The sequence below is a fragment of the Conger conger genome, chromosome 9 (assembly GCF_963514075.1).
Source record: "Conger conger chromosome 9, fConCon1.1, whole genome shotgun sequence".
NCBI lineage: Eukaryota > Metazoa > Chordata > Actinopteri > Anguilliformes > Congridae > Conger > Conger conger.
In genome coordinates, this window is record NC_083768.1 from 20,720,120 (window position 1) to 20,742,571 (window position 22,452).

At 44.3% G+C, this 22,452-nt stretch overlaps 1 protein-coding gene across 1 annotated transcript in view; it reads right to left on the bottom strand.

Moving 5' to 3' along the window:
• The window catches only part of col16a1 (collagen, type XVI, alpha 1), a 71,640-nt gene that overhangs the window by 25,783 nt on the left and 23,405 nt on the right, over positions 1-22,452 (bottom strand). Inside the window, exons 9-36 of the mRNA XM_061255940.1 lie at positions 16,453-16,485; positions 14,487-14,522; positions 13,642-13,704; positions 13,030-13,059; positions 12,445-12,489; positions 12,248-12,286; positions 12,014-12,076; positions 11,248-11,292; positions 10,647-10,742; positions 9,694-9,732; positions 9,177-9,221; positions 8,934-8,969; positions 7,385-7,504; positions 6,629-6,664; positions 6,354-6,380; positions 5,882-6,004; positions 5,670-5,714; positions 4,545-4,580; positions 4,353-4,406; positions 4,184-4,237; positions 3,605-3,742; positions 2,930-2,965; positions 2,290-2,397; positions 1,994-2,116; positions 1,718-1,771; positions 889-930; positions 582-617; positions 359-412 (exon numbers count right to left, since the gene is read on the bottom strand). Of these exons, the coding sequence (XP_061111924.1) occupies positions 359-412; positions 582-617; positions 889-930; positions 1,718-1,771; positions 1,994-2,116; positions 2,290-2,397; positions 2,930-2,965; positions 3,605-3,742; positions 4,184-4,237; positions 4,353-4,406; positions 4,545-4,580; positions 5,670-5,714; positions 5,882-6,004; positions 6,354-6,380; positions 6,629-6,664; positions 7,385-7,504; positions 8,934-8,969; positions 9,177-9,221; positions 9,694-9,732; positions 10,647-10,742; positions 11,248-11,292; positions 12,014-12,076; positions 12,248-12,286; positions 12,445-12,489; positions 13,030-13,059; positions 13,642-13,704; positions 14,487-14,522; positions 16,453-16,485 (1,656 nt within the window). The remainder of the gene's footprint in view (positions 1-358; positions 413-581; positions 618-888; positions 931-1,717; positions 1,772-1,993; positions 2,117-2,289; positions 2,398-2,929; positions 2,966-3,604; positions 3,743-4,183; positions 4,238-4,352; positions 4,407-4,544; positions 4,581-5,669; positions 5,715-5,881; positions 6,005-6,353; positions 6,381-6,628; positions 6,665-7,384; positions 7,505-8,933; positions 8,970-9,176; positions 9,222-9,693; positions 9,733-10,646; positions 10,743-11,247; positions 11,293-12,013; positions 12,077-12,247; positions 12,287-12,444; positions 12,490-13,029; positions 13,060-13,641; positions 13,705-14,486; positions 14,523-16,452; positions 16,486-22,452) is intronic.

A 22,452-nucleotide genomic window follows, 5' to 3' on the forward strand; every position in this document is an offset into this window, starting at 1 on the left:
CTATAAACATTACTATGAAGAATAGTTTCTGTATCCTCGGCAATTCATTCCTGAAGCCTTCTGGTCAGCCTGGCTTTTTAAACCATGGGGCACATTTTACAATGTGCTAATTTATTTATCTCCCAAACTGTCTGTTGTGTGTACCTTGCTTCTGAAGATATATACAAATGGTTCTGCTGAGGTTGCTTCTTTTTTGTAAGCTCTTCCATGGATATATATTTCGCGGCTGTGAAGACTGTTTACTCTGCTTATTTTTTATTTGAAAATAAAGTTTTTTATGTTGTTTTATATTTTTCACTTTTTATAGCAAAGAGGCGATTTTTTAATGCGGATAAATGTCATGTTTATTCTGTCTTACCTGCTCCCCAGTCTGTCCTGCAGGCCCTGGAACACCGTCTTTCCCTGGAGATCCCTACCATTCAACAAAAGATCAATACACAGTCAATACATACTCATTACGTAGCTCTCAGACTGGGAATCTTTGGTTGATTAACCATTCGATTACATTACCACAGTGGGACAGTGGCAATCACTATGCTACATAACTCTGTGAAATGGTGGACAGAGACAGGATGGCTTACAGCTGCTCCAGGCTTGCCCCTGGGTCCTTGCTCGCCCTGTGAGAGAGAGAATGAGAGAGAGATAGAGAGATAGAGAGAGCCAAGCCTCACTTTAGAACACTTCTTTCCTCTGTGAGAGCAAAAAGTATTTGCATTAAAATTCATATAAAGTTGGATTATTCAAGAAAACACAAAATCAATGTAAAATCATAAATTATTAAATACAATGTGGAATGAGAGTGGAGAGGCAATGTAAAGACACACTTCAGCACTGACTTTGAGAAATTATGCGATAGCAAAGGAGAGCCCATATCAAACAGATGCTTACCTTGGGTCCTGGAAGACCAACGCCTGTAATTCCAGGTTCACCCTACAGGGAGCACCACAACACCGACAAAAACTCAGTAACAGTAAAGATGGGTCATCATCAGTCATTTTCCATTAACATAATACATAGAGATTAATTACATGGATCTAATTACGGTCCATGTAATCCCTTATGCCAAGGATCTCATCATAACAATGTAGTCTTTTGTAAATCCCAGGAAGTTACATAAAAAAACCCCAAAGGTCTTATTAATATGCACATAGTGTCAAAGACAAATCATGTATACCCACGCAGTCTACTGTAGATGGTACAATAATGCCTGAGAAAAGGTAATCCGCTGTTGACCTTTTTCAAACAAGATATGATGAAAACTGTTCTTCTGAGCAGCTAACTGGCACTAGCTCATCCACTCTCTCAATGAGCCGTGCAAATAAAGGGCACCAATCCTGCCTCTCCTGGGGTTTAAGGCTGCCTTGAAAAGGGTAATTCTGGGCATTTTCCTGAATTTAATTTTAAAGATTAAATGTACATAGATGATGTCACCGCAAATAATGTGTCTTCGATGCCATATTTATGACTGCCTTTGCGTGATATGGAGACCTTTAGAAAACCTTTTTAGAGTGATACATATGTGTAGGAATATATCAGTTCCCAGCTACTAAAAAATACATATTTGTGTGTATTTATTTCAATTACTTATCCAGGGGAAACCAATTGAGAACATGTTTCGGGTTTTCAAGGACATGCTGGGAGAAATGCAAGATGCAAATGGGAAGATGCACCTCACTGCAGGTGTCATCGAGTAAAAAACTCCCCAAAACCACCTCACCTGACTCCCTTTGGGTCCTTGAGGTCCTTGGACACCTGGGAGACCAGGTTTACCCTATGAGGGAGGGAGAGAGGAGAGAGGTCACAGACGTATAATAACCTGTACCCCGGAGCACGGATTTGCGTCAACGACAGCATGAAATATTTCAGAAATTGGAAAGTGGAAAGGTTAGCAACAGTATCTTGGGTAGCAGACATCTGCCCGTTAGGTCATCATACTCATAGGTCACTGTTAGTGATGGCAGATGTTTGGGGAGCATTGCGCAGATAGACTCACATGTTTTCCTGGTTGACCGAGTCCTGGGGGGCCAGGGTCCCCTCTCTCGCCCTTTGGCCCCGCCAATCCCCCTGTCCCCGGCAGTCCGTCTGGGAGAGGCGGACAGCTGTCACAGGCATCTCCCTTAAAACAGGCAGACAAACAGACACAACATAAAAAGGTCAGATGGGAACAATATAAGCCTGAGAAATGGTTGAAATGTGAAGACACAGGCAGAAAGGCATTTAGAAACGGCAGACCAAGACAGAGATACACAGAAGTACACTATTCGGACAGACAAGCATTGATTCTCACACCTTCTCGCCCTTGTGTCCTGGTAAGCCATCTCTCCCCAACTCTCCGGGTAGTCCTGGGGTTCCGGGGATTCCCCCTGTACCTGGGTCACCCTGTGCACCTGGGTCACCCTGTAAAGAGATGCCTATCACTCATATATCCGTACACAGCCTCCCTCTCTCAAATACAAGCTCAATCTCTCTCTCTCTCTCTCTCTCACTATCTCTCTCTCTTTCACTCCCTCTCTGTCTCTCATTACCCCACACACGCAAATTAAGAGCACCGAAACCAATTGTGTCTGATGCTTCAGTTTTTAAAGGGCTCTAAATGGCAAAATTAATTACCTCAATCATTAACAGCAAGGGTTCCTTCTTCACTTAAATCAGTTTTTAATTGCGCACACTTAATTTCAAATTAAGTCCAAATTGTCTTTTATTTAATTTTATATTTCCTTTTCAAGTATAACACGGCACTCAATTCAATTCATTTTCCGCTCCAAACGCAATTGTCTGTTCAAGTTCCTGTTTACCTCGGTCTGTGTACTTCAGCCAGAGGCAACAAATCCTCCACGCCGCGACTGCAAAGCTTTCATGTTACTTCATTAACAACAGGCTTCGTGCACGGACGCGCTAGCCTGGCAGCAAAACAGCTCACAGCGCTTACCTTTTCTCCCTTCGCGCCCACCACACCTGGCTCCCCCTGAACAGGCGGAAAAGACAGACAGAGAGACACAGACAGAGTGAGACGCAGGTACAGACACGGCCCTAGCGCTCAGACCTTCGCGCTCGACCTCGCCAGGTGGCCGTGTCTGCATTCCTTTCCGCATCGGTAATCTCCCATCTGCAGGCCAGGATCCGTCTCAACCAGACCCCATTAAACGCCGCTCGCTAACGTGCCTACGAACACCCGGCTCCAAGCTGGTCCTCATATAAACCCTCTGTTGACTTAGCCAATGTCACATTTCATGTTTATTAGGGGATGTAGTTGAAATTCATACACTGGTCATAACTAGTGGGCTCATATGTTTGAAAAACATGCAGCAAATAAGATTTTCCCAGATTTACTGTTTGCCTAGCAATGTCTGTCAATAAGAAGCAATTCTTGGAGGGCATTTGTTGAGCTGTCAAAACAACATCCTCATAATAATGATTGACAGGCACTGAAACACATCTGTGATGGAGGTCTACTTGCTCACCTTGACGATATATATATCTTTTTTTTTGTTGCAAACTACCTATATACCTCTATCCCTGTGTTTCTGTGCCATCTATACATGAATGTCTTCTGATCACCATGACAACCCCATACTGTAAATACACACAATAAAAACAATCTCACCTGTTTTCCCACCACTTCCGAGCCTGGAGGTCCGGGAGGCCCTGGAGGTCCTGGTTCCCCAGTCGGATTTGGCAATTTGACAGTGATCGTTCCACTGCCCACCTCAGAGGGGTGCTGGCATAGCCCACATGACTCGCCCTACAGGGGCCACAATATCATGCATTTCAGACACGTGTATACACACAAGCATGCAGGTACATAGAGGCACACACACATACACAATACACACAAACATGTACACATTGTACTTAGAGGCACACACATACACAACACACCCACACATGCACATACACCCAACATGTACATACAAAGAGGCACACAATACAAAAACATACACACACAAACATGTACATACATAAATGCACACAAACACAATATACACTCACACACACACATGCACGCACACATGCATGTGCACACATAGAGGCACACACACACACACAAATACACACACATGCACACACACACACACAAACACACACACATGTACGCACACACACAAACACACACACATGCACGCACACACACACAAACACACACAGATACACACACATGCAGTGCATACTGTATATCTGTTACCTTCTCCCCCTTTGCGCCTTCATTCCCGGCCAGTCCAGGAAGCCCAGATTTGCCCTGAAAAACACATTTACCCAGACTCAGCAGAACCCACAACAACCTGGAACCGGTTAGCACAAAGGGAAACAGCCTTCAGTACGATGGCATCAGAATGTGGCCCCCTCTCTCTCACCATCGGTCCTTTTGGCCCATCGCGACCCTGCGGCCCCCTCTGTCCAGTCTTGCCCTACAAAGATGCAAAACCAAAATAATGACATTACTCCTATGCCTTAATTGTGTCACATTCGTCACACCCAAAATGAAAACATCAGCCCCGGACCATTCTACACCATTAAAAGCACTGTCAATGATAAAATCAACTCACAACTTTTCCGTCAGATCCCTTGTCACCGTGGCTACCCTGGAGATAACAGAAGGGAGGTGTCAACACAGACAGTTTGGGTGTCCCTCCCCCGTCCCCCCCGTCCCCACCTCAGTGCTGCCAGACTCAACGTCCCAGCTGACGTGGCTACCGCGTGACAGGCCACATTAGTGCTTCATGTTGTTCCATGAACAGAAAGTGCAAACAAGACACACTTCCTGGCACCAGGGTTGCTGACTGCGCTGAAACGAGGTCTGAGAGGTTCACCCCTCAGGCTGCTGTTGCACAGCTGGTCCAGGTCTGGTTACTGTGACGCCTAGAGGACTTTTAGGCTTTTAAGTTTGAGTGAGCTCAACCGTCTTCTGTAACGTGCCTCTTCATCCACCCCCATTTCAGATCACATCGTTTCTCTCAGTTCCACTTTCATGCACCCTGCCCAGGTCTCTTGACTGTATTCAGGGAATTCAGTCCAAAGAACCAATTCTAATAATAGTTTCTATCATAAGCGAAGCCATCTGTGCAGGTAACAGTTCTATTTTAGCGTTAGTTGATGAGGCCGAGGTCATTATTTACTGCACTAGCTATAATCATGTCTTAATTTCCACTTGACGTCAATCCCTCTGACTGACATTTTCTATCAAACACGTATTCAGAGTCTCCATCTCTAAAATAAACCATATGTTTAGTATCTTTGAAGACAACAAGTTTAGTGTCTAGACAGATCTGGGCAACATCTTTAAGGTAGTGTAATAGGTAGAGTGCATTTTAAACTCAAAGGTTGTAGGCTCAATCCGTAAGCGGAGCACTGCTGTAAGGTAGTTGCAAGGCAGTTCACCTGAATTGCTTAATTGGGTAAATATACAGTATATTAAGCAGGACTGTATGAATGTAAAATAATAAATGCAATTCTTCCAACATATTCAGTAATAATACATTACAATGTGTGAGCATTGCTTTGACTCAGTCAACAACAAAAAAATTCAAATGAACAACAAAACTAAAAGCTAAAATATGTTGTGAAAATAGCAACACTTGCATTTATTTGGAAGTCAAACTAAAGGACATGAATATCACACAAATATTTGTCGAAGAAGAACCGCTTGTGCTTGGTGCATAGAAAGGCCTCACCTTCTCTCCTGGTAATCCAGTAGGTCCAACAGCCCCTACTTCCCCCTGCGTTAGAAGAGTTTATAGGGTCACTTTTATCAGACCAGGCTTGGATAAACCATACACACGCATGCCACCAAAAGTCAAAGCCATAGCTTTCCATAACTGAGCCCAAAGGGGTTCAGAGTGCCACAGTCCAGGTCACAATTCCCAGAATGGGCAGGGAAACTCACCTGTTCCCCCTTGTCTCCTCTTCCGGGCTCTCCCTTCTCCCCCTTTGTCCCAAACGTCCCTTTGGACACGATCGGGGCAGCGGGCAATTCTCCCAACGTGGGGCAGACGGCGCAGGGCTCCCCCTGCAGGGCACGAGGATGAGTGTGCATAAACACCATCGTGAAGTCATCGGCCCTGATTTACTAAGCGTGTAGTTTAGTGTGTAAAAAAACCTTTTAATGCACGCAAAACTAATAATATAACCAATTGTTGCCGCAAAACTAATACCGTGACCAATCATTGGTCATGTTACTGGTTTTGGCCGTGTAAAAAGGCTTAAATCAGACCCATCGAGGTGTAAAAATAAGCCTCACACTTTCCTGAGTCTTAGGATGAACAAAGCTGACCAGTGCAATAGCATAGCAACTTAACCATCTATCTTCCTACATCCTCAAATGCCCTTCATTTCATCATACAGGAAATCAATCTTACCTTTTCCCCTTTCACCCCTACATCACCCTGTAAATCATGAAAAAAGAAGCCAGAGGTAAATACGAGATTTAAACGGTGTGCCAAAGGATTCTTCTTGGTACATGTCCAGCTTGGCAAGCTCTCTCTAACGTTCTGTCGCAGAAGGATCTAGTCTCCTTGTGCGACGGCTCCCGAACTCATTCGACGCGTTGCAAAAGCTGGGGGCGTATGCCTCTCTGTCACTGACTCCGTCTGGGAGAAGGAGAGCGATGCGAACGCGAGGCGGACCCACGTACCTGCTCGCCAGCCTTCCCGTCGGAGCCAGCCAGGCCCTGAGGAAAGGAGAAGCACAGCATTAGTCTTTCCGGGTCCCTGTGTTCGGACGCTTTTATGACCCGGTGAAGCATATTTCCTTTCTCGCCGATCCCCTACCCCCTCGGTCTTCTGTAACCAGGTATGACGGATGGACTGTGACATTATTGGAAATCGTTACGGAGAAAAGCACACAGGCACTTTATGGAGCGCCCGAGACAGCCTTATTCTGTAGAATTTATTCTTTTCGCGAGGAAAAGGGACAATGTAATTCTAAATGGATGAAATGATCAGGGAGTGAAATGCGCAGATTATGCCGTGACGATTCCGCTTGTGCCTTTCGGGAGAGAGAGGGGAAAATCAGCCGATAATGACAGAGGAAAAGGGACCTCAGTCAGATATGGTAACATAGGAATCTCAGAGATAATGGAATTTCCCTGTTCAGGCTAATGTGGGAGGTGGAACAGGGTGATAAAGAGGGTGTGAACACAGAAAAATGTCAGACAGAAAACTGTCCAGAGCAAAAGTACAGGGACCAACAGAGGTTTAGCAGCAACAATTTTCAGTCGGCCATTTTGTAACCAGGATGTGAGAACCTGTTGGATCTGATGCTGAATCGGCAAAGATTACGACAACTAAAGTGTGAAGATAAGGGACAAATGCTGATTGCTATTGACAGTGTACTTTGAAAATTCAAATGTGGTGTTCCTGATAAAATTCCTAATTTTGGGAATGCTCACCGGCAGACCTATTTCCCCTATTCCTGGGACCCCGGGTTCTCCTCTAGGCCCTGGCTTTCCTTGGAGGGTTATGATATCCTGCCCGTCTGTGGGCACAGGGCAGAACTCGCAGGGGTCGCCCTGGCACAGAGAGAAAGAGCATTAAATTCTTCAATGCAATTCAATTCAGTTATTTGTATAGCACTTTTCAAACAAGACTGTCACTAAATCACTTTACAGAGTAACAGAAGGAAAGAAAAAGAGGAAATACCAGCCCAGAGCCCCCAGATAGCACATGAAGTTCAGAAAAGCTCCCTGATGGGAAGAAATCTAAGGCCATCCTCGGCTGGCTGGTGAGGTGAAACGGTAGAATGGGGATAACAGAAATGTAATAAGAACCTATCAATCAAATCCAATAGGTTGGTAACCGTGAAGTATGCAGTTCAGAGGAGCGGGGTGATGCATCTGTGTCTGAGTACAACAGACCGTACTGAACACATCTGTGGAAATTAGCCTTCGGCCCCAGCCAAGGAACAAAATGAACAGGACATACTTCTTAACAATACTGTACATTGTTAAGAACTGGGACAGCCTGCCCTCCCCCGTAGGACACATAAGCAGTGTGGATCACCGTGTGTGTGGGCATGCATGCGTGCGTGTATGTGTGAGTGCGAGCATGCGTCTTTTTTATGAAACTTTATAGAACTGAGATGCCCTTTTGTGTGGGCATGTGTGTGAGTATCTATGTGTGTATATGTGTGTGTGTGTGTGTGTGTTTGGCAGGGTTTTGGGGGGCGCGGGGGGGGGGTGTAGATTCACTCCAGCAGGGCTATGCTGTGGCTAATAAGACATCACTTTCATTTCTATGTAAAGGTTGAACTCAGACGCCCCTTTGTGTGGGCATGCATGCGTGTGTGTATGTGTGTGTGTGTGTGTGTGTGCATTTGTGTGTATGTGTATGGGGGAGGGTGTAGATTCACTCCAGCAGGGCTATGCTGTGGCTAATAAGACATCACTTTCATTTCTATCCGAAGGTTGAACTCAGACGCCCTTTTGTGTGGGCATGCATGCGTGTGTGTATGTGTGTGTGTGTGTGTGTGCATTTGTGTGTATGTGTATGGGGGGGGCGGGGGGGGGTAGATTCACTCCAACAGGGCTGTGCTGTGGCTAATAAGACATCACTTTCATTTATATCTAAAGGTTTAACTCAGACCCACTTTTGTATGGGGATCTACGCTGTTAAATGAAACTCCTGGAGAGACTCCTGAGCAAAACTTTTCAAACGAGTCCAACTTGCTTAAGAACTGAAATCAAAAACGCTGGATTCTGGAAACCTTTGACAGAGAGAAAAGTGTGGGATTAGGTTGGTTGGTGGTTGAGGGGGTGGGTAAAGGTATTTCAACAGCCCGTAAGCTTCTGGTCTTCCAGAGGAAATAGAAAAGAGCAGAAGAAAAGCGTATTAACTTATTAAAGCATTGATTGGTTTGGCTTATTGTATGCACATTCCAAGGAATACAGTGACTCAGGGTTAGGACCCCACGACACACGTTTTGAGAAGACTAAAACCCACCTTTTCTCCACTCGGCCCTCTTGGACCTCTGGGTCCCTGTGAAGACAAAACAAAATGAAGCATTCATGCAGGTATTTGAATAGCCAAATTGGTTTTATGATAATGACGGTCATGTTTTTCAAGGCATAAAATGAGTGAAGAAACTACTTAGCAGGAGGATGGCAGCTAACATAAAAAGCACAATTTATTGAGGATAACTTATTGAGGTAGTAAGAGTGAGGTCAGCTGATCAGTGACACTCACAGGATCTCCAGGCTCGCCATCCGTGCCAGGTATCCCAGAATCCCCCTGGGGAAACAACACTGTGAATCCAGTACGAAACAACTTTGGCTGCACTTACAGTATGACCCCACAATCTCGTCACTTAACAGATCTTTGAAGAAAAGTTAAATATAGTTAACTGACAGTAATAATGTTAACTTACCTAAAATTACAGATAGTAATTACAGTGCAAAAAAATGCAGTCTTGAAAATACGAGCGTGTCGGGTACACTTGCTGACACAGCTATGATTGCAATGTACAGAAGTATAAAAAAGTACCCAAGAAGAACAGCAAAAGAACATCAGACAGCATTACAAATATATTTGCAAAAAACAATGAACACAGACACAAAGTTCTGGGAGGTCTCAACTCGAGCAGCTAACTTTGTCCATTAACCCAGATACTGAACCATGTTCTCAGCATTTTTAACAAAGTGTATGAACTGGCCATTGGTCTGTTCTGTCACTGCTGCAGTTGAAAAAGCCCCCTCCCTCTCACCTTGTCCCCCTTCGATCCTGGAGGTCCGCCTGGCCTCCCCTGGGAACACAGCGTGCCTTAGTTAATAAGGTATCTCATTACACAGCGACAAGGGAAATATCACTCCCTATCCCACTGGGAAATGAAAATCGCTTTCTCTCTCGCTCGTTCTGTCTCTCTCACACACATACACACACATACACAGAGCTAAATCCAGTTTGATTCTTCTTGGCTTGTGTGAAAGGCAAAAATAAATAAATAAAATGAGACCGCAAGCTCATTAATTCCCTCATTGTCTGCCAAGCCCCACCCACCCATCAGACCACAGATGAAGACTATACAGCAGTAAGCCAGGCTAGGTAATTCTGGGGTATTCTGTTCTCCCTACAGTAACAACAGCAGCATAGGCAACTTATTAAGGAATCTAACTTTAGTTATACATAAATTAGGGGGGTTTCCAGGCAGGAAATGATTAATATGAAGCATACTTTTGCTTCTAGAACTATAATGGTTTTCTCAAACACATTTGTGTAAGTTACAAAACAATGAGCTTATGGACTTTTGTGAGGGTTGAGACACATTTTCACAAGTTTAACGTACCTGGGTCAAATAATTAGTTGTTAAACTTTGAAGCTATGTGAACCAGGTGAACCCGGCTGCAGATGGACATTGAGTAAAACCTCAATGCAAATTAAAACAAATAAGTTTGTGATCACAAGTAAACAACCACAAGTTAAAGGGAGGCTAATGCATCTATTTCCATGTCCTTACACACAGGAGTATTTCAAACTATTGAATCACTCATTTAATCAGAAAATAGGTTTTGAGGCACCATGGCCAGCACCAAAAAGCTGGAATATTCAAATAGCCTTCTGTGTACTGGCTGCTTAGTCTACTTTGAAATTTGGTGTTACTCCTACTAAAGAAAATGAAGCTCAAGCCTGACCCTACTGGTCCATGGGACCCGTACTCACCGGCAGTCCAGGTTTCCCAGCACCCGGCTGCCCAGGGAGCCCTGGGAGACCCGGTTCTCCTGCCAGACCCTCTGGCCCAACCAGCCCCGGGATGCCCTGAGAGAACCAATGAGGTCATTGAAAGACGATGATTACGGAGCTATAGACACCTTAGATACCAGAGCAGAGGCAGTCACACACATACATAGAGACCCTGAATACAGGCTTGGACACAGTCACAGGACATGGCACCTTAGATACAGGCATGGATACAGTCATAGATAAGGACACATTAGATAGAGGCTTGGATGTAGTCACACCCACACCCACACCCACGGTGAAGGTATACAGTCACACAGACAGGCACTTTAAACAAACTAGGATACAGAGGTAAAGATACCTTGGATACAGGCATGAATTCAGTCACACACAGCAAGGTATCTGACTAAAAGTCACACAGGGCTTTCCAGCTAAACAGGTAAAGACTCATACAAAGCAAACAGGAAAGCTTCTGACAGATGTTCTATCCAGTTTTCCTTGAGCTGAACCTCGCTGTTCACTACTTTACCAACGGTGCAGTATTTTCCAATTAATTTCATCTTCATTATTTAAAGAGACTCACCTTCTGTCCTTTGGGGCCAACCACACATATCGACCCAGCTCTACCCTGCAGCGAGAGAGAGAAAAAGAGAGAGTGACAGAGAGAGAGAGAGAAAGAGAAAGACAGACATGCACCCACACATGAGGGGGTTGGTTCCAGAATCAATCCGCACCCAACAGAACACTGAATGCTTCACAAACTCAGGGACACAACCCTTGTAAAATGACTCAGCTTTAATTACCAACTTTAAAGAACCAATCCTGGAAAGAAAATTAATGTGGAAACGAGTTAATTAGACAACTTAACAACCGTTTTGGAAGCGCAATCAATAAAAGTCAGGTCTTTGACAATAAAGCGAGCAAAGAAAAGGGTGAAGCTTTTCAAAAAACCGTTACCCATGAAGAAACAGCGCATACATTTCAGACAGGTTATAATGCTGTAATGCTGCACTCCTTTGCTAACCTTGTTATCACCACTTGCTGTGAGGGGGCGATTAAAGGGCTGAAATGTGCTTTAATAAGCTCTCTTCTTTCCATTTGAAGTAATCAATGTGGTCTCATCGATTCCCAGTGCATTGTTAGTCTACCATAATCCATAGGGCATTAAGCAGACTTAGAGACTTGAGAGATAACTTTCAAAGAATAGGCATCAATGACTATCTAGGCGAGAGACTTATTATAATTCATTTTAAAAGCTTCTGTCATCGGGGACCGGTGCTATCTATCATCTGCGTGTGTGCGTGTGTGTGTGTGCGTGTGTGTGAGACACACACTCACTTCTCACTCACATCTTTTCCAGGGAACCCGGACAGACCCTGCAAACCATCCTCGCCCTTTTGACCCTTCTCCCCCTACCAAGCGAGAGAGAGAGGCAGAGAGGGAGAGGGAGAGAGAGGGCAAGACAGAGAGAGCGTGCGAGACAGAGAGTGAGGGAGAGAGAATAAAAAAATGACAGTGTGATCTCAAGTGGCAAATTCCTGTTCCCAGGTAGATGGATAGGCAGATAACCTCTCGCTCCCCACCTTCTGCCTGGATCCGTCCCCCCAGTTTCCCGAGCCCCCCTGAAACGAAAGAGACAAGATAGCAGAAATCAATGGGATATTCTATTAAGATGTTCATTCTGCTCCATCGGAGCGGGTTAAACAATGCATTGATCCGAGCAGGCCGACTCGGCCATCGATCACAGCCCCGCGCATTAGCGCTGGGGGTAGACACTCACCGGCTCACCCTTCACCCCCTTCTCTCCCTTGGGCCCCGTCGAGCACTGAAACACAGACGTCTGTCAGGGCACCGCTCGACAGAGACGCCCCACCAACCAACGCTAAGGCGAGCTGCACTAGTCTAGCACCTTCCACTGGTCTTTCACAGATTCTTTTCAGTTTACTGCAGCAATAAATCTAAACGCACTTGCTCTCACTACACGTCTCCGGAGACCATCGTGTCAGTAGAGTTAATTGGCTGTTTATCTGAGCGAAAACACTGCAGACCAGATACCGGCTTGTGCAACCAATGAAAAATTATTCTTACAGAAGTCAGATGGCCATGATCACACTCATCTTACATGATAGCATATAACCTTCAATTTGGCTTTGAAAGAGTTCAAAGCCAAATTGCACTTTACTGGTCAATTTTAATATAAAGTAGATTAAATAAATGACAGAAATAATTATGGCTGTGTTATTCATACAATTTATACAATTATGTATCATTTCGCTCAGCCTAGATTTATCCCTACGACACTACAAAACCTTTCCACTGCAGATGTTGCAGTTTCCTAAATGCATGGACTGAACCAGACACTTACCGGGCCGGAAGAACCAGAGCAGTCAAAACCCTGGAAGAAGTGTTCCAAATGTTGTCATCGACATACAGCACAATTTCCTCAACAGCTGTTCATATTACAACATTAAGACATTATAAGATACAATGTCACCATAACAGATTGGAGTCTGCTTCCCTTCAATGATTCTATTTTTATTTTTAGTTTGTTTGGCTCTTTGTGCCCGAGAAGCACAATGAGCCATTCTAAATTGGAGTCGGTTGTGTAAGAATAGCAGAACAGGAGCATAACAATGCTAGTATGTGCAGCGTATAATGGCTTCCAGTGTCTTCATTTTTATTGGCAAGGACACAGTCCAATAGTAGCTCCACAGGTGTTGGGACAGAGGGTGATGTGCTCCTCACTGCTACGAGCACACCCTTATTACACCTCCACCACAGGGAGTGACTACTGCTGTGTGCCTGGAGTAGCTACAAAGGGATCCACACTGCCGCCCTGCTGCTGTTCTGCACAGCTGTGTGTTTGTAATGTGTTTTCAGGCTGAAATACTACCTGTGGTCATACCCCCCACCTCCTCAGTGGTCATCACCTACAGTAGCCCCTCACCCGACTCAACCCTTGTCCCCTCTTCCTTACCCGATCTCCCTTCGCTCCTTTTATTCCGTGCAGCAAGCCGTCAATCATTTGTCCTCTCTCAACCTGAAACACGCACACACACATGCACACGCACGCACACAAGCACGCACACAGGCAAGCACACACACACACACACACATGCACACACACACACCCACATAATTTTAGTTTAGTTGCTGCACATCATTAATTTTACTTATTTGTAAATGGACACAATAACAAAAACGTATTATTGGGCTTGGGTAAAGCTGGGGGGGTGTCAGTTGTACATAAGATAGACTTTGAATACAGACACAACAATTTCATCACACAAGTAAAATAAATAAATGAATAAATGTTACGCAGAGTGACATGTCTCCATAGCGACAACTCATACCTGCTTCTACTATTAGAATGTGTCACATTCTACCAGGGAGGAAGGACCAAAGAGTTGTGGGAACTGTACACAATGCACTCAAAATCCGAGTGCTTCCAATCTTCCATGAAGTATAATTTACATTAAAAGAATGGATATTTGTATTCAGCCATGGTTGGGGTGTGTTTTGGGCAAATTGAAGCTATTGGCATTAGCCAAGATACTTATCTAATCCATTTGTTATTTTACAATTTCTAAGTCAGAACACTAAGGCGCATCCCTAAAGCCGACAAACTAACTATTATGTAAATGGTCCCATTGTTGCCTTCGACAATTCACTAAATTAGCCACACAAATTCATGCTAAAGGCAATGCAGCAACTGTATGCCAGCACATACAAAAAGATAACGATGTTGGCCTCGGTGACTTAAAATATTAATTCAAGTTCTTCAGTATTTCACAAAAATCTGAAAAAAATAAAACAACTCACAAGTTGTTCCTCGTTGAGCAGGGCACACCCAGCGCACTAAACGGAAAGGGGGAGGGACAATCACTGTACAAACAGGGGAATGGAAACATTCATTCCTGTGTTTACAGTTTATTAGCAAACTTTGCTACACAGCCAAGCCAGTGCATGCTGTAGGATTTGGATTTTTGATGTCAGATTCCTTTGCAATGAAGGTTGACTACAGCAATGCAACAGTAAAGCGATTAAACAATAGCTATATTGACGTTTGCTGTCCACAGATAATGACATATTTTAGCACACGCTGTGACAGGTGGTCCTCTAGAATGAGCTTAAAAAGATGAAATTCACAAAAAGGAAAACCACAAATATGCCCCAATATGTTCTGGCAGATACTTCCATTCCACACCGTAGCCAGCGGGTGGCGGTAAGACACAAGGTCGAGTTGGCAGCAGAACTGAAGAACTGGCCGGAGGGAAGGGTGTGAAACGGTAAAAGCGTTGAGGTTGAGTCACGAACCATGATTCTCTCTCCTTAGCGAGCAGCATCTCTTGATCTCGAAGATCGATAAGAACAGGAATAATAAGAACGCTGCACTCGGGCCGAACTGCATTTGGTAGCATGGAGGCTGGGAATTTGGAATAACTAGTAAATAACTGATTATTTGAAATAAGTTTGTAATTAAAAGAGACTCCAACACCCACTTTGTCAGTAAGCCTACCTTAATAGCCAGACAGTTATATAACATATCTACGGGGGGAGAAAACGGAATTGGGCAAAAAATATCCATTGACGGTTTGCGTTCTGGTGTGCCTCATCAACGGCTGGCGCAAATGCGCAGCTTGCTCGTTGTTTCCTACAGAGCCAGAATGGACGGAGTTGTAGGCGCAGCCGGAAGAATGAAATAATTGTTCTCTCACTGTTTGTCTCCCGCGACCGAATTTTACTTTAATCAGCAGTTTTGTTTCTTGGAATTCTATTAACAGCCGATGCGACAGAGCTATTCTCCAGGGCCGTACACGTTTGAACAAGTTCTGATTTGCATCCGCGCCATTTTGGCGATTAGTTACTGAAGACATGCCAAAAGAAAAGAGGACCTTCCAAGGGTCAGTGGTGCAGACACGCTGAAAGCGCACAGCACATCTGGACCATGGCAACACCGCATGTGTTATTTATAACTGCATACTATTTGCATACACTGAAAAACGAAGCCAGAAGAAATCTCGTCCTCTTCCCCAAACATTCAGTCATGTCATATGCTCAGTTGTACCTTTAAAATTACATAGGCAACTGATTCTGCTCAAAAAGTGAGACACAAGCAAGCTGCTCCCACTCAGATATTCTACTCTAGGGAAGATGGTAAAAGATGAGGAGAATGATTTCATGGATGAACAAACATGTACAAAAAATGACTTTTCAAGACTCCAGAGCATCAAGGAATTCAATTTCACTTGGCATGTCATTTCAACTCCTGAGTGGAAACATCCCGGGATCTTGAACACACTGCAAATCAACATAAACTGTATGGCGGCATCCCAACAAAAAACACTCTTCCCTGAGTTATCATGTTTCTGCAATGTCAGCTGTAATTTTCACTTGAGGTGAATACACGGATACAGTATATTACTGTGAACATAATTGTTTTTGCAGCTGTGGGATTGTTCGATTGCTATTAATGTTTTCAGCAAACATAATAAAAAGCTAACACTTGAACTGAGTGCATCTATGTGCCATATTCCCTTTATGTATGTGAACAGCACAGATAGCTGAGAAGGACAATATGGAAACTGACTTGCTGAGAGATAAATCAATCAGCAAAGGCAAAGGAAAACCACAATTTAATTTAATCGTCACAAAAACTAGTGGCAAAATGAAAACGAACACCTCATTGATAGCCTCTGCACAAAAACCATAGGTTTCTCTAAATTTGTCCATTTCTATTCAATAGTTAAATGTCTGGAGACTTCTGATTGAGTGGTGGTTTACTTACTTTGTCTGCTCGGTCTTGAGATCCCAGGATTCCCTGTAAATGAGATACAATTCGAGGTGATATAAATGCAGAGACAGTTTTGTTTGAACTGAACTCTCAGGAACTGTTGTAATTTAATCTCATGTAAACCCTTTTCTAAAGCAGTGGTGTTGTCTATTCCATGTATTTCATACTGTATGTCCCCTTGGGGTAGTTATACGAGTGAAGCTTACCGCATTTTACAATTCATTTATATTGGTCCAGGAAGGTAGCTTAGCAACATATCAATTAATTGTAGTCATTTCTGTTATTAATTTGTTTAAGGGGCAATAGTGAACAAAAATTAATTAAAGATAAACTTCACTTCAATCTCTCTGCTTGCAGAAACACCCATAGCACAACAACTCATTTATTTCACAATGGGCCAACAGTAGATGCCAAAGCAAGATACACATTCAATTAAAGGCTCAATCAAACCTGACTAATTAAGAGCTTAGCCGTAAAGTCAAGTCAAAAGCAACATTGCAGTCTTGGCCTTCGGAGCAGAGCAAAAAAACAGGTACAGGATGAATAAACAAATCCCAGAGACTGCATGGGAACAACCTTCATTCCCTCTTCACATATCGACACCGTTACAGGAGATTGCATCAGCATACGAGACCTTCTGTCTGATATACAGTAAGAGTACCGGTGTGCTGAAAGCACGGAGGAAGGAGAGAGGAAGAATGGAAGAAAAACAGACAAGGAAAGAGGAGGGGAATGCAGAAATGCAGAAGAGGAGAGTCAGAGATGTTGGGTTTGGATGTGCGTGGGGGGAAGAGAAAAAAGTTTATAAACTTCCATTTTTTTTCCTCGAAAAGCTGCTGTATTCACTAATCAATTCAGAGCACTTCCTCTCCTCTATCGACTAAAAGTCTTTCAAATACGTGTGCCTTATGGGAGCTTTACACAAGGCATAAAAAAGCCTAAAAAAGCAATCAAGCATAAGAAATCGTGCACATCAAAACAACATGCTGAAATATTCAATGCCAATTGCCCTTCACACATGGAACACGAGGCTCTTGTTTATGCACCACCTACATCAAAGGCTCAGAGAGTCATTTGTCAGGGAACAAAAACAAAAATCCATTTTAATCCGGGAAATAATCAGAAAGCGTAGCAACACTGCTATGCCTATCAGACATTTCCCATTCATTTAGCGCTTGCACGCTGTGTGGCCACTCGGTCCTAACCCAGCACAGATAAGCAGAAACCAGGCATAGACCACGATGCACACATTCTGAGAAACATACACAAATCTCAAACACAACATTAAACTGTGCTAGAAAATCGAGTACGAATCAGTCTGTCAAAGCTTAAGAAAACACGATCATCACAGACTTTCCCCTATCTAAAAAAAACACTGTGGATGTTTGGACTGGCCCCGGTGTAGCAGACCTCCAGTGGGGGTCATGGCATTTCAGGTCTTCCCACCTTTTCAGCAGCAGAGGCCTGAGAATTGTTCTCTGCATAGGGACCAGTTTAGCTGCTCTGCTAAAATGTCTCCTACACCCAGGTCTCTGCAGTCATCCACACGCATCACCTTCAAAGCAGTACAGTAGCTTCTCCCCCTTCTTAATCATAGAGCATTAACTGGGGGTCCCGGCCCATAAGGCAGGGGTCAGCAACCCTGGTCCTGGACTCACAGGGTGTGCTGGTTTTTGTTTTCACCTTAAAATCAGCAACAAATTTGACCTATCAAACAAGGTGAGGTTAGTTAACAGTGGAATCAACTGCCTTCACTGATCAATTAAGTGCTGAGTAACAACAAAAGCCGGCAGACCCTATGGTTCTCTTGGACCAGGGTTGCTGACCCCTGTCATAAGGAACAATCTGGAGGGCCAGGACAGCAGGGCTCATTGTAATGCAGAGACACACAGTGCCCTGAGCGGTACCCCACCCCCCTGTCCTTAGTCAGTCATCTCCAGTGCATGATGGGGAGGGGGAGGGCTGTCAGGCGTAACTGGTGTAACTACATCATATTGGGAAAGCAAACTTTTGTGTTTTCCCAACAGAATGATCTGTCAGAATCCTGGCTCAGATTAGACTGAGGCAGAGAGATAAATCGAAAATGATCATTGAAATTAAATAAAGTTTCGGAAAGGCAAACACGACTGGGAGAATAGCGACCTTGTGTGGCGAGGATGGGGATGGTGACCGGAGAAGGCGTGAATGAAGTCATCGTGCTGTGGGAAGTTACTGGAGAGAATTTGTATTCGATTTCACTGGTCACATAGTTGCAGAAATCACAAATCAGAAAGACTAGTAGCTCGTACTCCTCCAGCCCTGATAGAAAGCAGGAGGCCACAGCGAGAAGGAGAATGTGAAATGAGACAGGCAGAGAGGGGAAGAGGAACATTTCTGAGAGAAGTCTGCGATGTGTGACTGCAGAGGGACAGAGAGACAGAGGCGGTGATGGAAGGGACTTCAAAACCACACCAGTACACACACACACACACACACACACACACACACGCACACACACACACAGACATTATTTTCCTACATCCAACATATTTGTTGAAGATATTACTCAGTGAAGGGTATAAGACACAGAGGCATTCCAATCCATGAATTAAAGCAGCAGAATTGAGAGGGTCTTGGTGCTGTTAATGTGACGTGGCTCTTGGGAAGGACGCTTTTAATAGCCAGTACTGCTATCACCAGAATGAACCTGGGTCTCATTAGAGGGTTACTGCTGAATGATAAAAAGAAAAACAATTCTGGAACTGGTGAGTGTTTTCGAGGTCTGTGTGTCAGAGTGATGTGTGTGTCTATTCCTATTTGAAGAAGGTGTCAGTTTAGTTGCCCCACTAAAATTGTCATAATTACAGCACAACTACACAAACCTCCTTATCCCCCTACCCCACATACACATAGCCGCGTGCATGCAAGCACACACACACACACACACACATACACACACACACACCACCTCAGGCCACTTCTATCTTGTTGGACTAACCGAGCGATTTACTGGAATTGATTTCTTCTCTCTGCAGTCTGCCAAAGCCAGACTCAGTTGGCAAATCCACTGGCAAACAGCACATTTAATTAATGGATAATTGAAAACATTAATGAATTAATATAAATCATCAAATTGAAAATCCGGGGATATGTTTTTTCTACTTAATAAGAGACCACTTAGCACTATAATTTAGCCTTGTGGCTATTCAGTAGCAACATAAAAAACAAAAACAGCAACAAGGGCTTATTGCTTAATTTCGACAGCAGGGTTACACACTTTTTGAAATGTGTCACAAGAATGTACATTAGCAATTACAACAATTGCTTCCCAAATGAAGAGAAACATATGACTTTTATGCTACATGGTCCTGAAGCTTAACCTGCAGTATACAGTCTATGGCACAGCTATGTAATCAGCAATTAAGTATTAAGCATACAGAACCAAAATTGCAACAGTAGTAAAGATGAATCACTAGGGCTGGAATGATTCCAGAAATTTCCCCAGAGCTCTGTGGATCCATGACTCCACGCGCTCATGGGCGAGAAACAAAGCCTCATCTTCTGGATGAGATTAGGCTGCAGCTCATCTGAGTGTGAGTGTGCCAAAGGTATTCAGTGCACAGAATAAACAGCATGGCATCTGGTCAACTGCACACACAGCCAAGGCTATTGCCACGGTGGCTGAGCAGAGAGCGCAAGTGCACATGCACACACGCGCACACACACACACACATACACACATGTGCACACACACATATACAAACACACACACAAACACACATGCGCGCACACACACACACGTACACGCACACACAAATACACACACATGCACACACATACATACAAACACACACATACACACACACACACACAAGCACACCGGCCTCCACACACGCATGCACACACACACACACACATACACACACACACAGACATATATATAAACACACACATGCGCAAACACACATACAAACACACACAAACACACACGCGCGCACACACACACGTACACGCACACACAAATACACACACATACATACACACGCACACACATACATACAAACACACACATGCACACACACAAGCACACACGCACACCGGCCCCCACACACGCATGCACACACACACACACATACACATACACATACACACACACACAGACATATATATAAACACACACATGCGCACACACACAAGCACACACGCACACACATACACACACACATACATGCACACGTGCACACGCGCATAGACATGCACATGCACACATAAATAGGCGCACACACACGAGCATACACACGCAGATACACACACTAGAACACACACACATGCACACACACACAAAATGCACACACACACGCACACACACACACACACACAAACATACATGCATGTGTACAGACAGACGCAAGAACGCACAGATACGCACAAACACACACATGCACATAAACCAGTTCAGAGCAGTTCCAGGAAAGCTATTGTTAATGGAGCTATTGAGTCACTGCCATTTAAAATTATGGAAACCTTTGAGGGTGCGAGAAAGATTGGCTCTGTGCCGCACTGCAGTTATTATTGGAGAAGCAGAGAAGGTGGAGTGGGGAGAGATCTGGGTTACAGCCGTGATGATAATCTGAATTGAAATTGATGGATCCGCCTGGTTAGCTGCTTTTGGAAATTTTCAATCAAGCAAAAGCACAAGATTAATAAACAGTCAATACCACACCTTGACCGTCTGGGCTTTGTTGAACAATTAAACTTGGGTAAGGGGGGTGACAAAAGGTTCAGGTTGTGTCCGTTTGACATTCCTTGCCAAAAAAACAGAAAGAGCCAAGCGACTAATCCTCAAAGAAAGACAGAACGAAGCGGAAATGTCGGGGCGAGAGGTCAGAACCTCCAGGAAGCCACGGAGAAAAGATGGCTCATTTCACGGGAAGCCAATCCCAGATGCCGAACGGGATATCTCTCTGTGACAGATGTAGGGCAGCCCTGAGCGGCGAAGCCTGGGGAGAACTGCCAGATGTGCGGCCGTCAACACGTCCCATCAAACACGGCGCATGAACCTCCACGCACTGACAAGCGCATCACTCATAAAACCCCCCATAATACCCCCCACCCCCACCCCATCAAACACAGGCAACACAACGCTAATGTGCTGCAGTGTGGTCCACAACTCCCAGCCCAGACTAAGGAAACCGATGTTTTTATTTTTTTTGTTAGCCGCATGTACCCTACGGATGATTCAGCTAGGCACCAAACGTACCGAAACAGGCCAGAGCACAATAACCAGTTCAGCTCTATTTGAGCCCAAAGCACTCAAAATCCCTGTTCCTAATTTATGCTGTTGAAATAAACACTGCTGCAGTGTTGCATTTTCATTTCCAGGTGAGATTCTGCACCACTTTTCAATAAGAGGAATACGTTGCTTTCCTTATACCTTCACTTAAATACAGGTCTACTGTATTTATACCCCTATAGGGTTCCCCATTGGCAGACCTCCCACTGCGCAAGATGGAAGCGTGAGAAACTTAACAAAGAGCAGATTTAAAGTCCAACTTTAAGAGTAAGCAATGAATTGTGGGTAATGCTAATGTTGGATGTGGGTGTAATTCCGAGAGGAACGCTAATATGAGAATAAAACATGTCTAAAGATGTTTCTTGCTGTGAAAAACATTCTCAGAAACACATCTAGAGTTGGGGCTGCTGCGTCCCCTGGGGTTTCGTGTATCATCTGTGGGTTATGAGGGCGGGCACTTCACCCCTTTCTCCACAGATGCGGGATCGAGGAACACGTGGGTGCAAGCGTATTCGAGTCATATTCAGCATCTTCAAAACCAAAATTCCTTTACTCCTCTGCCTGGTCCTTCGCTCGGTTTCCGTTTCTGGTCTGTTCTCTTCCTCCTGTCTACAGCTAATGTGGTTAACTGGGCATCAAGTATGCCATGCACATCTCCAGTTTGTGCAGCTAAGTGATACTGAGATGTACTACAGCAAAATAATCTGTGTGCTACTGGAGAT